The sequence below is a fragment of the Lupinus angustifolius genome, chromosome LG11, assembly GCF_001865875.1.
Source record: "Lupinus angustifolius cultivar Tanjil chromosome LG11, LupAngTanjil_v1.0, whole genome shotgun sequence".
In the NCBI taxonomy this organism is placed as follows: domain Eukaryota; kingdom Viridiplantae; phylum Streptophyta; class Magnoliopsida; order Fabales; family Fabaceae; genus Lupinus; species Lupinus angustifolius.
In genome coordinates, this window is record NC_032019.1 from 11,734,342 (window position 1) to 11,747,016 (window position 12,675).

A 12,675-nucleotide genomic window follows, 5' to 3' on the forward strand; every position below is an offset into this window, starting at 1 on the left:
TGCGGAAGCACATGATTGAATCAATTGAGAACAAAAGAGAAGCAAGTAAAGGATAAAGAAAATAACACACAAAATTTAACGTGGAAAAACCCCTCAGTGTGAGTGGAAAAAAACCACGGGCGATCAAGAGCAAAATTCCACTATGTAAAAAAGAAGAGTACAAGAAATCCTCTTATAATGATGAGGACAAATGACAATATTTTTTCTCACAAATACTCTCTCAAATGGAACAAGAATTCTCACCAAGAATGCACTCACAATATATGTGTAAATGAAAGAGATGTTGTGTGTTGTGAAGATGATTTTGAAGCTCTCTATATGTGTGCAAGCAAAGTTTTGGTATCTTGGATATGAAGCATTGGATGCTTGGAAACAAAGCCATAAAAGTGACATAAAATGCCATTAAAGAGAGCTATAAAATAGTCATAAAATTCTTTTAAGGCATAGAATCATAAAATTAGATAGGATGAGGAAAAGGAGTCTCGATCCCTCCATTACTAGAGAGGCTAGTACATAGCTATAATTATGACATTTGGCAAAATAAGTTTTTGATGGCCAAGATTTTAAAATATAAAATAATATATTTTTAAATATGCGAGTTTAGCAAAAATGACAATCATACCCTTTATTCTCTATTTCTCTTTCTTTCATTCCTAAATCCCAATATCTCTCTCCCATGGCTATCACGTTTCTTGATTCTTCCCTCTTTGAATACTTACTTATATATTGAAGTGAGTCGGCACAAAAATAGTTTTTACCAATAATCAATTATCCACTTAATTTGCTTGTGAGGCCATAAATCTAGCTTCAATTTCTCAATCATATTACCATTGCTTCATTCTTCTTTTCCATTTTAATTTTCTCTTCTTTTCTCCAATCACTTTTGTCATATATCCAGAACACAAATCCTAAAAACACAGATAATATATAAAACATAACAATACTAAGAAACTAAAGACAACATAGTTTCCTATGCCATTAATAACTATTATTTATCAAGGGTCAGGGGCTTTGGGGTGGTTACTAAGTGATTCCAATCTCCTGATAGCATAACAACCCAAGATATAAATGGTGGTGACGAGGGAAGAAACAGTGATCGCCATGGGAGAGAGATCTGGTTGGGATTGAGAAATGAAAGAGGAAGAAAGAGAGAGAATAAAGGGCATGGTTGTCATTTTTATTGAATTGATTTATTGAGGTTAAAAGATGTTTTCCATTTTTGCCTTTTTTTTATTTTTTAATTCTCATGTTGTGGAAGTAAGAGAAACATAATTTACTTCTTTTTTCTTTTAGTTATTCTTGTAGGTGGAATTTATGAGAACTAATGAACTGATATTTACTCATGTTTTTCACTAAGTTTTAAGTCTAAATACCTTGATAATGAGTTTTCAGTATGCTATATACAAGTCTTGAGTCTTGGATTTGGTCTGTTGGTTAAAGCCTGTATTAGTTGTTACTTTGTTTAGTAGTTAAATACAAAATTATCCTTTTAGTACTTATTCAAAATGTCTGCTTATCCACTTAAGTTGTGAGGATTACTTGAAGATGGGTAGTTTTTGTTTTGAGGCACTGAGAAACTTTTAAAACTTATAAACACTCTTTGTTCTTCTGTTAACCAAGACCCGAGATGCTTAAGTTTTAGGTCATGGCTCTTTACTTCTATGTCGTGTTATAGCATTCGCAATGAAAAGTAATATTTTTCTTTTCAGAGTCTTTTTCCAAAGTTTTAGTTATTAATTAGAGAACTGGTCAAATCTCTTTTATTTCTTTTCATGCAACAACAGATGTCACACGCAGTTTTCCCAGTACACATGTCCTCGATGCAATTCAAGATACTGTTCCCTCCAATGTTACAAAGTAAGTAAAGTTTACGTATATACTGACTTGAGCTGGTTATAAGCTTTTGATAAATTATGTGTTGCAAGGCTCTGTGTCTGGCCAGACAACATTTACTAAAATTTGGATTTTCTATCATGTTATGTGACATTGTGTCAAGATTTGATATTATATATGCTACAAATATTTTGGAATGGAGCAAAAAGATTCACTGGATGAGGAAGTGTGCTTAAACTAGTTTAAGTATTTTGGAAATTCACTTAATATTTTCGAGGCTTAGCATCATGAGGACATTTTACAGGATAAATTATATTTGGGTTTATCAATGCATTTCCCCCTCTTCTCCTTCCATCTGAATTATTCCAAATTTGGAATTGTATGTACTTTGAACAGGCTATCAAACTAGGATACTGTTCTAGTGGTGTGCCTTGTTTTGCATGTACCATGTATATTCATGTGCTTTTATTTTTTCTATTTCGACGAGCAGTCCAAATATTCTGACGAGCCTTTTATTTTGGCAATTGGTTAAATTTTTGTTGGATGTTTATTATTTTGAAAAATGGTTTTTGCTTGCATTGTATTTCTATAGATAGCTGTGATCTTGACCTTTATGTTCTGATAAACCGCTATGAATGTTATCCTTTATGTTGTAATTTTGGCAGTCTCATAGTCTTAGTTGTACTGAATCCTTCATGCAAGAAAATGTAGTTCAGGAGCTTCAGCAAATGCAATCTGATGAACAAATGAAACATAAAATGTTGGACATACTGAAAAGATTTCATTCAGAAGAGGAAATGGATAGCATGGATGAGGATTGTAAGGCATCCATATTTTTACTTTGTTTTCCAATCTTTCATAATTTTTTCTTTGTGGTCTTTCTTGTTTGATACTTTGCTTTTAAAACTTTTTAAGTCTGTATGTTTTCTTAAGCATATTTTTCACTTATAATAGCATAGATAACAACAAGCATCATAAGTGGGTTTTGGTAAATCGATTAATAGATGTAATTGGGTTCTACCAAAAACAAAAATTTCAGTGGAGAAGAAAGATGCCACTGGGTCTTTACAGCTATACATGACTGAGACTAGTGAGACACCAAGAGAGAGAGAGAGAAGTAGAGATGCTGACAAGCTGATATAGAACAGAAGCTGCAGAGAGGAAACCAAATAAAGGTTTTTGGAGAGAGTTTTCTTTCACAGATACTGAGAAGAACTAGGTTCTGTTTATAGAATGAAGGTTTTCCTACAGTATTTTCAAGATAGAATTGCCAAAAATTCCAAAATACCTCCATAACATAGGCTTCCCTCAGCTATTGCAACCATTGCAGTGGTTTACTGCAAATCCGTGGTGTTATGGCTTTCAATTAAAAGCAGTGTGAACATCCATTTTTTGTCCGGCCTAAAAAAACCCAAATAAAAAATAATAGAATTCAAAAAATTGTTTTGTAAAAATAGTATAACTAAGTAATGTTGTTAAGGTTAAATCTAAAGGATTGGGTTAACTAAAATTCAAAAATAATAATAAACTTGTTAGGTTAAGGTTGCTACATCTAAGTGATAAGATTAACAAAAAATGCAAAGTTAAATTAAATTAATTCCCAAAAAATGATTTTTAATAAAATTGACCTAGAAACTCACATCCTTTTCCAAATGGGCCATTATGAGCCCATATCTTTTTCTAGAAGAAAGAGGAAATAAAAGCTAACAAAATGATTTATTTATTTATTTTTGATTTTTTTCGAATTTTATTATAAAATAAATGAAAGATAATTAAAAAGATTTTTTATTACTTTTTTATAATTAAACTCGAATTTATAAAATAAATAAGATAAGTGACATATTCTAAATATCCCTTTTAAATTTCAAATAAACAATAAAATATTTTTTTTATTTTAGTTTTTCGAAAATATAATTTTAAAATAATTTATACATATTCAAAAAAAAAATTGTAAATTAATTCGGATATATAAAAATAAATACGTAAACCAATTTAAAATGCCTTTTATTAAATAAAAAGATAAAAATAATGAATTAAAAAATAATAAAACACCAAGTCAAATCTGATTTGGTGTGTGCCTACAAATCTGGTATTATAGGTTAGTGGGGATTAATTTTGTTAGCAATTTGTTAGGATTAAGTTAGGGTTAAAGAGTTTTATAAATAGATGAGTTTAGTTAGTATTAAAGTTTTTATTCTAGGTTGCTGAATAAATATTGCATAAGAAAAAGTGTCAAAAAAATGGCAGAGAGTGTGGGAGAAAAGAGAGAAAATGATCTAGTACCACCAGTCATAGAAAATATGGCGAGTTTGCATCTATGACCATTGGATGCAGAGACCATCCTGTTGACCATGTGAGGAACGCCTCAGATCACGCCACGCTGGTGAGCCCACTCTCCTTCGTGTGGACACGTCACACACAATCCAAGTGCCCAATCCCATAGTTGTGTTCTATGCAGCCAGACGTAGACTAGGCTCTATGCACCCTCATCTTCCGTCTAATGAAATTGTGACACGCAGGCAGGTCTAAGTTTCACATAGAGTTGTTCCAGTGTAGGCGATTACATCATAGTCACGGTAAGCCTGCAGACCATACGCTCAGAAGACGTCCATGTGACATCCATCAAACTGCAGCCAACTCCAGCCAATATTAGGACGACACGCGTCCGGTTGCACTAATCCCTTTCGCATTGGAAACAAACTCATCCAGGTAGAATTTTTTTTTTTATCTTTTAATTCTTAAGGCAATTTAGTTCTTTTTTTGAGGCAACAAAAATTAAATTTCACCAATAAAATTATATTATATTTTTTGTGACAGAGAAAATACTAAATAATTTTTAAATAAAAAATAAATTTATTTATGGATAATAGTAATAACAAAAAACAGAATAAAAATCCCTTTAATATAGCTAATAATTAAAAAAAAATTATGATTTTTTTTAAGCAATTAACTAATCTTTTATTTTCTATAAATAAAATTACCAATAATAACAATAATTAGAACATTTTACTATGACAAAAATGATTATTAAAATTACATGAAGATTTTTATAATGAAAATAATTTTGAGCATTAATATGGTCGCCCCGCTTCTCAAATCATCTTCGAAATGCTACGTCGCTTCTTTTCAACCGATTAAATCTCAAAATCAATTAAATTTTATTTTCTTAATTAAATAACAAAATAAAAACTTTTTTCATCAATAAGTAAACACGGCAAAATAAATATTTTTGATTAAAAAAATATATTTTCTTTAATTAAAATATACTTAACCAACAAACATTTCTAAAGAACGAACTATGTAAGCCTTGATTCCCTTAATACGTAGAACCGAAGTCAATCTTGTCAAACACGATAATAAACATAATTTTTTTTCTTTTTAATAATTAGTTAATTAATCATACAATCTAATAATAATAATAATAATAATAAAATCATATATTTTAATGAAGGGTACCGCTTAAGGTGGATGGGTAGGATGCTAATACCTTTCCTATCTCGTAACCGACTACTGAACCTGGATATCAAAAATCTAAAAGCTCAAGGTATTTGGGCTTAAAAGATTTTTCTACATTTTTAACTGTAAAATATAGTGACGACTCTAAACAAGTTCGTGAAGCCGAAAATCGGAGCGGGACACAATGCATAAAAGTTGTTCCAAATTTGTGGGACCTCAAACAGCCTATGCCAGATATACATAGAAGCTTGACAGTGTAGAAACTTCAAAAGACAACACATAGATTTGTGGAGTTTTTTGTGGTCTTAGTTTGCTGTAAATCATTTGTATTTATTGTCTTTATTGCTGGAGTACTCTCTGTTTTAGCATATAGAAAAGTGTTGCTCTACCCATAATATGATGAAAAGGGTGATGCCATCTGTTTTGCTTTCTATTTTAATTTTTCAATGGAAGAAATCTGTTTACTATCTGATACAGGACTATTAAATGCTGTTGTTTTAGAAGGTGGCAACTCGTAATTGTTGATCTGTGTACTTCAAAATGGGCATTGAATTAATTTCTTAAAATTACTGAAGCCCAGCACTGGTAGTCGTGTAATTATTTGCTCTCCAGCTTATAGACACATGGGTGGAGTGCAATTTGGTTTGGTTGTTGTTCAAGATGTGATAAGCCTCCTTGAATTGGAAAGTTCTTTTGCTATGTGCCCTTTGTGATATGGATTGGTTGATTCGAGAAGGGGAAAAGGAAGCCAAATCAGAAAAGCCAAGGAAGGATGAGATCAGAAGTATTAAGCTGGCAGAGAGGAAGACATATTTCATTATGTGTTGGGTTCATGAGCAGCAGCCAGATGAAGTTTGGTCTTCTTTAGCAGCCATTGTGAGTGCACAAAAGACATCAATGATGGAATCCCAAAGGAGTAAAAAGTCTGAAATATTGAACAATAAAGTAGCAACCAAAGGCAAATGCATAATTGAGGAGATTCAATGATTTACTCTCACTATCAAGCCCTTACCTGTGTTAGTCATATTTAGTTATCTATATTTAGAGGGTAGGCTTAAGTTGTTATACTTATAAACATACTTTAACATGATAGAGGTCTTATTTTGGGCATGTTCGACTTGGGTAGTGGAGGCTGAGGAAATTCCTGAGGTGATTAGTGAAAACTGACCACAATTAACAAATTATTAAATTATTTTAATCAATTTTATCTGCAATTTAGCATATAATATGAACTTTACAATTAATTAATCAATACGTGAACTCAAATTATAAACTTTTCACTATTGGTTCCCCGTGTTTGTTTGCTTAATCACTCCTTCAAAATTTGGCTTATCAAATCATATCCCAGCAATATATAAAATATATTTTAAATATAAGTATAAAAATACTATATATAAAGCCAAAACATATTATAACTACCTACATGGTATAATTTTCACTTACCTATTTTGCACTTATTAATTAATAATTATTACAATATTTTTCCATACAATAAAAAATATAAATGAAGGTTAGAGAAGTTACATTCACTAAATATATCAAACTACCAATGCATTTTTTAAATAATATCACAATTCTTTTTTATATTTTTTATCAAAAAATTATAATATCATGTACGAAAAAAGTGATATAATTCTCTAAAGTGAACTATATAAAAATTAAATATTCAATACTAAAAAGTAAAAATTCGGGTCGGCAAACACGGAGTAACTGCCGAGACGCTAGTAAGTATAAAAATAAAACATATCCATGCAAATGACTTTGTCCTTCAAGTCATCATCTTGAAGCTCTTTATTGAAATTACTTGCAATATTATGAATGCAATAGAGGGATGATACATTATACCATCCTACTTCCTTGATTGAAATGCTAAGACAACTAACAAAGGCAAGTGATAAGATCTTTTTGTTACTATCATGTGAACTACCATAATGTTTCATTATATTTTTCCGTCGAAAATGTCTCATATACTTATATAATTGGTTTTTAATATGTAAAGTCTTCAATGTAAAACTTGAAAGATCATAACATCCTACCAAAAATGACATTATTGTGTTCTTCAATATTATCTTCAAAATTTTGAGATATTTCAAATCTCACAATTGTATTATATGCAAAAATGTTTAGTAGTGGTTATCCATCTTAAATATCAAATCAAATTATCCCACTCACTTACCAAAAATTTGAGTCATAACTATTTCCTTTGCTCTTTATGTGTTTATATATTTCATTGTATAGTCAAAATAAGTAACTACTTCGATTAATACATTTACCGGGATTGCAAGATCTTTAGACACTAGATGAATAATATAATATAATAAAAAAATGAAAGATGAAATTAATTTGATTTGATCTTGAGAAACTATTGTAAATATACAAGTGTGCACCCCATTAGTGTTTCTAATCTTCCATTTATCAAGTGTTTGATTAAATGATACACAAATTCTCTATTCACATCCAACACCAAAATATTTTTATCGGCCAACATATTCATATGGTCTAGATTCTTTAACAACATAGTTAAATGAATTGTTAATATGATACCCTTAATTGCATTGATTGTTGTTTGTTCCAATTCGAGTTGCATCTAATGCACAACACATTCTTCATAATCACATAAACTTTTGTTCCATATCGAGATTCATGTAATGCCTTTGAATCATTTTTAAAAGAATGACAAAGTAACATATATAATATTTATAGAAAAAAATGGATGGAAGGATTAACTGAGAAGAATAGGTGATTCCTCTTCTCTAACCCTTTTGATACAGCCTAAAATTATTAAGTAAGATAGAGATAAGCACAATGTCTTAAGAAAAATAAATATTTCATTCTAACTATATAAAAATAAAAAAGTATACAATACATAAATAGTGTATAGGAAAAAGATTTCTTAAGGACAGGAAATCGTTTACTCTCACTAAGATTTCATGAAAATGCAAAAAAAAAGTATAAAACAAGTAACTAGTCACTCATATATTTTTTTTATAGGAAAATAAATAAAAAGTGAAATCATGTTAAGCACGCCCGATTTCATTTGGGGAAAACACTGCCCATGCAAAATCGTGTTTAGCAAACATGATTTTGGCAAGGAAAAGGAACTAGCAATAGTATCCATGACTTGTCCAGTAGTGCATTATTCCCATGATGTCCCAAACACTTACCATAATATTGTAATTTTTTTTGCAAATGTCCTACTTAACATTTAAGGTGAAAATAGGTCATAACATGCCATGCTTTGCTTTAGGAGTATAATATATATGTACTATTACATCGTCAATATATCATTTATTATTCATTTGTATTACTTTTTTTGAAGACTCAATGATAATTAAACATAAATGGTGGATAATACAGTAACAATATATCAAACTCATATACTGTTAATACATATATTTGTTTCTCTTGCCTTAAATCCAATTTATATAACAAATTGTAGCTTGAGTTTGTTTACATGTTTAAAGTTCTTCAAGGCTTATGTTTAACTTTTTTTTGTACTACCAAGGGTATTTCTTAACTTTTGGGTAAAGAACTAAACACTTTTCAGGTTTAAGATTGTCCCTAAGGATGGCAAAAAACTCGTACATGTGGGTACCCGCGGGTAAAACCCGTACGAGCACGGGTACGGGTCACAAACGGGTACCCGCGGGTATTATAAATGAGTTTTTAAAAATACTCGTAGTACATACGGGCGAGTACGGGTATTATGTTACCCATACCCGCAGGTACCCGTTATTTATATGATTAATATATTATATTTAATTAAAATAAAAAATACATTATTCTAACATTTATTACACTATGTATATTTTTTCCCTTTACATTGTTTACCTATTTTATTGAGTTTGTGGTGAAACACCCTACAAATATTATTACATGTGTAGAAACACATGAAACACACATGTTTTACAAAGAAAATATATATTTTTTGTTAAAAAATGAGAACAAAAATTAGCATTTTTGTCAAATATTCAATCAAAATGTACAAAAATTATTAAGTTTCATCTTATTTGAAACACAATAGAAATAAAATTTTAAAAATTTATTTATAATAGAGAAAATCAGCGGGTACCCGTACGGGCGGGTATGGGTATTACTCTTCTATTTTGAAACGGGTAGCGGATAGCTACTACCCGTGCCCGCCCGTGCCTGTTGTCATCCCTAATTGTCTCTTCTAACAAATGTCGCTCAGAGTAATCAAACTTTTGACATTTTAATCATCTTGGGATCTAGCAAACATTACACCACTAGACCAACACCTCGTTGGTATGTCTAATCTATTTAAAAGTATGGTATGTATGCTTATTTAAAAACCTATTTTGTTACAAAACGACAACATATCTATCTTTAAATATATTACTTTAAATATATTAACAAGTAAATAGATCCTCTAAAGAATTTAATTACATTTTATATATTTTTATATTAAAATTTAACATATAATAATTTGACTTATATTAAGATAGAACAGTAACATAAATATTATATATAATTAAATACATTAATCTAGTAAGTTTAATAGATCTTTTAAATAAGAGATTTAAATAAGATAGTAACAATATCAGTGTAAATATTTATATACAATAAATATATTATTTAATTTTCATTTGTATGTTTTTATCTAAAAATAAATAATAACAAAATATGAATAATGAATGATAAGATATTTAAACTAGAAAGTAATAACATAAGTGTAAATACTGATACACAATAAATATATTAAAATCAACCTTATCCTAAACTATTTGAAAAACAATCTGACCTCCACAAACTTTTTGACACGTGATTGTTATTACTCGTTGACTCGTTGTACAAAAACAACATCCCGTAGAATCCATACCGAACTTGATCACCCTTCAACCACTTTCTCCTTTCAAACCATTCTCCTCTCACACTCTCACCTTATCATGTCAACAACCCCTCTCTCTTCGCCGCTCTCGGCCGCCTCCTACGACCGCATCGAAGCTGTCAAACAATTCGACAACACCAAGCTCGGTGTCAAAGGCCTCATCGACTCCGGCATCAAAACAATCCCTTCTTTCTTCGTCCACCCACCTGAAACCCTCTCCGACCTCAATTCCCGATCCCAATCCCTCAACATCCCCACCGTCGACCTCTCCGCCATCTCCTCCTCCCGCTCCGCCGTCATCCACCAACTCCACCACGCCGCCAGCACCGTCGGTTTCTTCCAGGTCACTAACCACGGCGTCCCGCCTGAGCTCCTCCGCCGCACTATCGCCGCCATGAAAGCCTTCCACGAGCAACCGCCGGAACAAAGGTCTAAAGTCTACCGTAGGGAAATGGGAACGGGAGTGTCGTATATTTCAAACGTTGATCTGTTCCAATCAAAAGCTGCTAGCTGGCGTGACACGTTGCAGATTAGGCTAGGACCGGTCACAGCGGATCGGGAAGAGGTTCCAGAAGTGTGCAGGGAACAAGTGTTGGAGTGGGATAGGGAAGTTGTGAGGGTTGGAGAGGTTTTGTTAGGTTTGTTGAGTGAAGGGTTGGGATTGAGTGCGGAGAGGTTTAGGGAATTTGTGGAAGGGAGAGTTTTGGTTGGACATTATTACCCATTTTGCCCTCAGCCTGATCTTACGGTTGGGCTGAATTCTCATGCTGATCCAGGGGCATTGACGGTATTGCTGCAGGATCATGTTGGTGGGTTGCAGGTTAGGACTGAAGATGGTTGGGTTGATGTGAAGCCTGTGCCTGATGCTTTGGTTATTAACATTGGAGATTTACTTCAGGTTAGATATATTTTGATTTTAATAAAAAATATATAGATACATATATTTTGATTTTTGCTAGCATTTGCCATAGTAGTACTTGATTTAGGAGTGGTGAGGAGTTCAATTCGTATTAAGCAAGGATTCCAGTTTGAATTTTGTAATTTAAAAAACACAGGTGCTCAAATAATCAGATTGGGTTGCCCCAATGTTTTAAATTGTGGTTATAATTACTGGAAATTGTGGTAATTTTGCATTGTGAATTAATTTGTGATTAAAAAAATATTTTTAAATTTAAAATACATTCTGTTGTGGTCATATTGCTACCGGGTGAGGTCGCATCAGTGTGATTTGGTTTGGTTTCATTGTAGATGGAAGAAACATTCAAATTTAGATAAGAATATGAGATTCATAGAGAGAAGAGAAAATTGAGATAAGCAAATAGGCTGTGCTAAGTGGGTAGAGATCACCTGTCCCGACTCATATATCAAGCCAATCAAAATACTACTTTTTCTCACTTTTTGTTTTTTAAAAATATTATTTTATTCACATGTCAACATATAATTGACTTGACTTGGAACAGAAAATGGAACATGGTTTGGTTGGGGACAGGTGATCGCCATTCGTGATAAGTTGTATAGCATGACTAACCTGTTTGTGAATTATAGGGAATACTTATTATCTTAAACTACTGCAATGCTCAGCTGATAAAACTTTTTGTCTGCTTATTAATTGCTACCAAATTTTCATGTAGATAGGCTATGTTTATGGGTCAAATAAAAAAGAAAAGTACATTGTTACCAAATTATACAGACTGAATTACTGAAGTTTGGAATTTTGGGGAAACAATTGACTCGTTTTCTGAACATATTTCTGCAAAAATTTACTGCAAGAAGAATTTTATTAAATTTGTACTTTGACAAGATTATGGGAAATGTTATACTATCTTTCTTTCTGCCTTTATTTCTATCTGGATTTTCATATCCATCTTTTTGTCTCAGATAATTTCTAATGACGAATATAAGAGTGCCGATCATCGGGTGTTAGCCAATTCTTCAGGCGAGCCACGAGTTTCAGTTGCTGTTTTCCTCAATCCAAGTAACAGGGAGAAGACGTTTGGGCCTTTGCCAGAGCTAACATCAACAGAGAAACCAGCTCTCTATAGGAATTTCACATTCAATGAATTTTTGACCAGGTTCTTCAAGAAAGGGTTGGACGGTAAAACATTGACAAATTTCTTCAGGCTCTGATTCATACATAATATTTGTTCATGATATGGATTAAGAAACCTAAATTATAACAAGTAGCTTATATGGATATGGATTAAGAAAATATGTTTCTGCAATCAATTTTGAATAGATCTAAACGCATCAAGAATTTTACCTTCAAACGTTTGGAACCTTGCATGTGTGGTATCAATTAAAGTTGTTTATCCTTTCCTTCCTTCATAGAAATGATGTCCAATTGATCAATGCCACTAAAATATCACATGGTATAATTCCAGCAGCTATAACCATTGTCTATGATGAATTTGGATGACATTGCAATGGATGTTCTGTTGGATTTGTAGTTGGGCAGCTCTCACTATATCTTGAGGTCAAGATCTTTGTAGTGAAGTTTAGTCCATCTACTATTCTATCTACTAGCTAGATAAGAAAAG

The 12,675-nt window shown here is 31.9% G+C and overlaps 1 protein-coding gene and 1 long non-coding RNA gene across 2 annotated transcripts in view; both read left to right on the forward strand.

Annotated features, from left to right (window-relative positions):
- LOC109360088 overlaps positions 1-2,585 on the forward strand; it is a 22,184-nt gene extending 19,599 nt beyond the window's left edge. The window contains exons 4-5 of the long non-coding RNA XR_002109106.1: positions 1,785-1,857; positions 2,499-2,585. This is a non-coding gene — a long non-coding RNA (uncharacterized LOC109360088). The remainder of the gene's footprint in view (positions 1-1,784; positions 1,858-2,498) is intronic.
- LOC109361170 (1-aminocyclopropane-1-carboxylate oxidase homolog 4-like) lies at positions 10,133-12,366 on the forward strand. The gene is made up of 2 exons (XM_019606520.1): positions 10,133-11,036; positions 12,017-12,366. Exons 1-2 carry the CDS (start codon positions 10,197-10,199, stop codon positions 12,263-12,265), a joined length of 1,089 nt encoding a protein of 362 aa, XP_019462065.1. The 5' UTR covers positions 10,133-10,196; the 3' UTR covers positions 12,266-12,366.

Coding starts and splice junctions, on each gene's coding strand:
- LOC109361170 (XM_019606520.1), top strand. CDS start 10,197: ATGTCAACAACCCCTCTCTCTTCGCCGCTCTCGGCCGCCTCCTACGAC. Junction 11,037..12,016: donor ACATTGGAGATTTACTTCAG/GTTAGATATATT, acceptor TTTTTGTCTCAG/ATAATTTCTAATGACGAATA.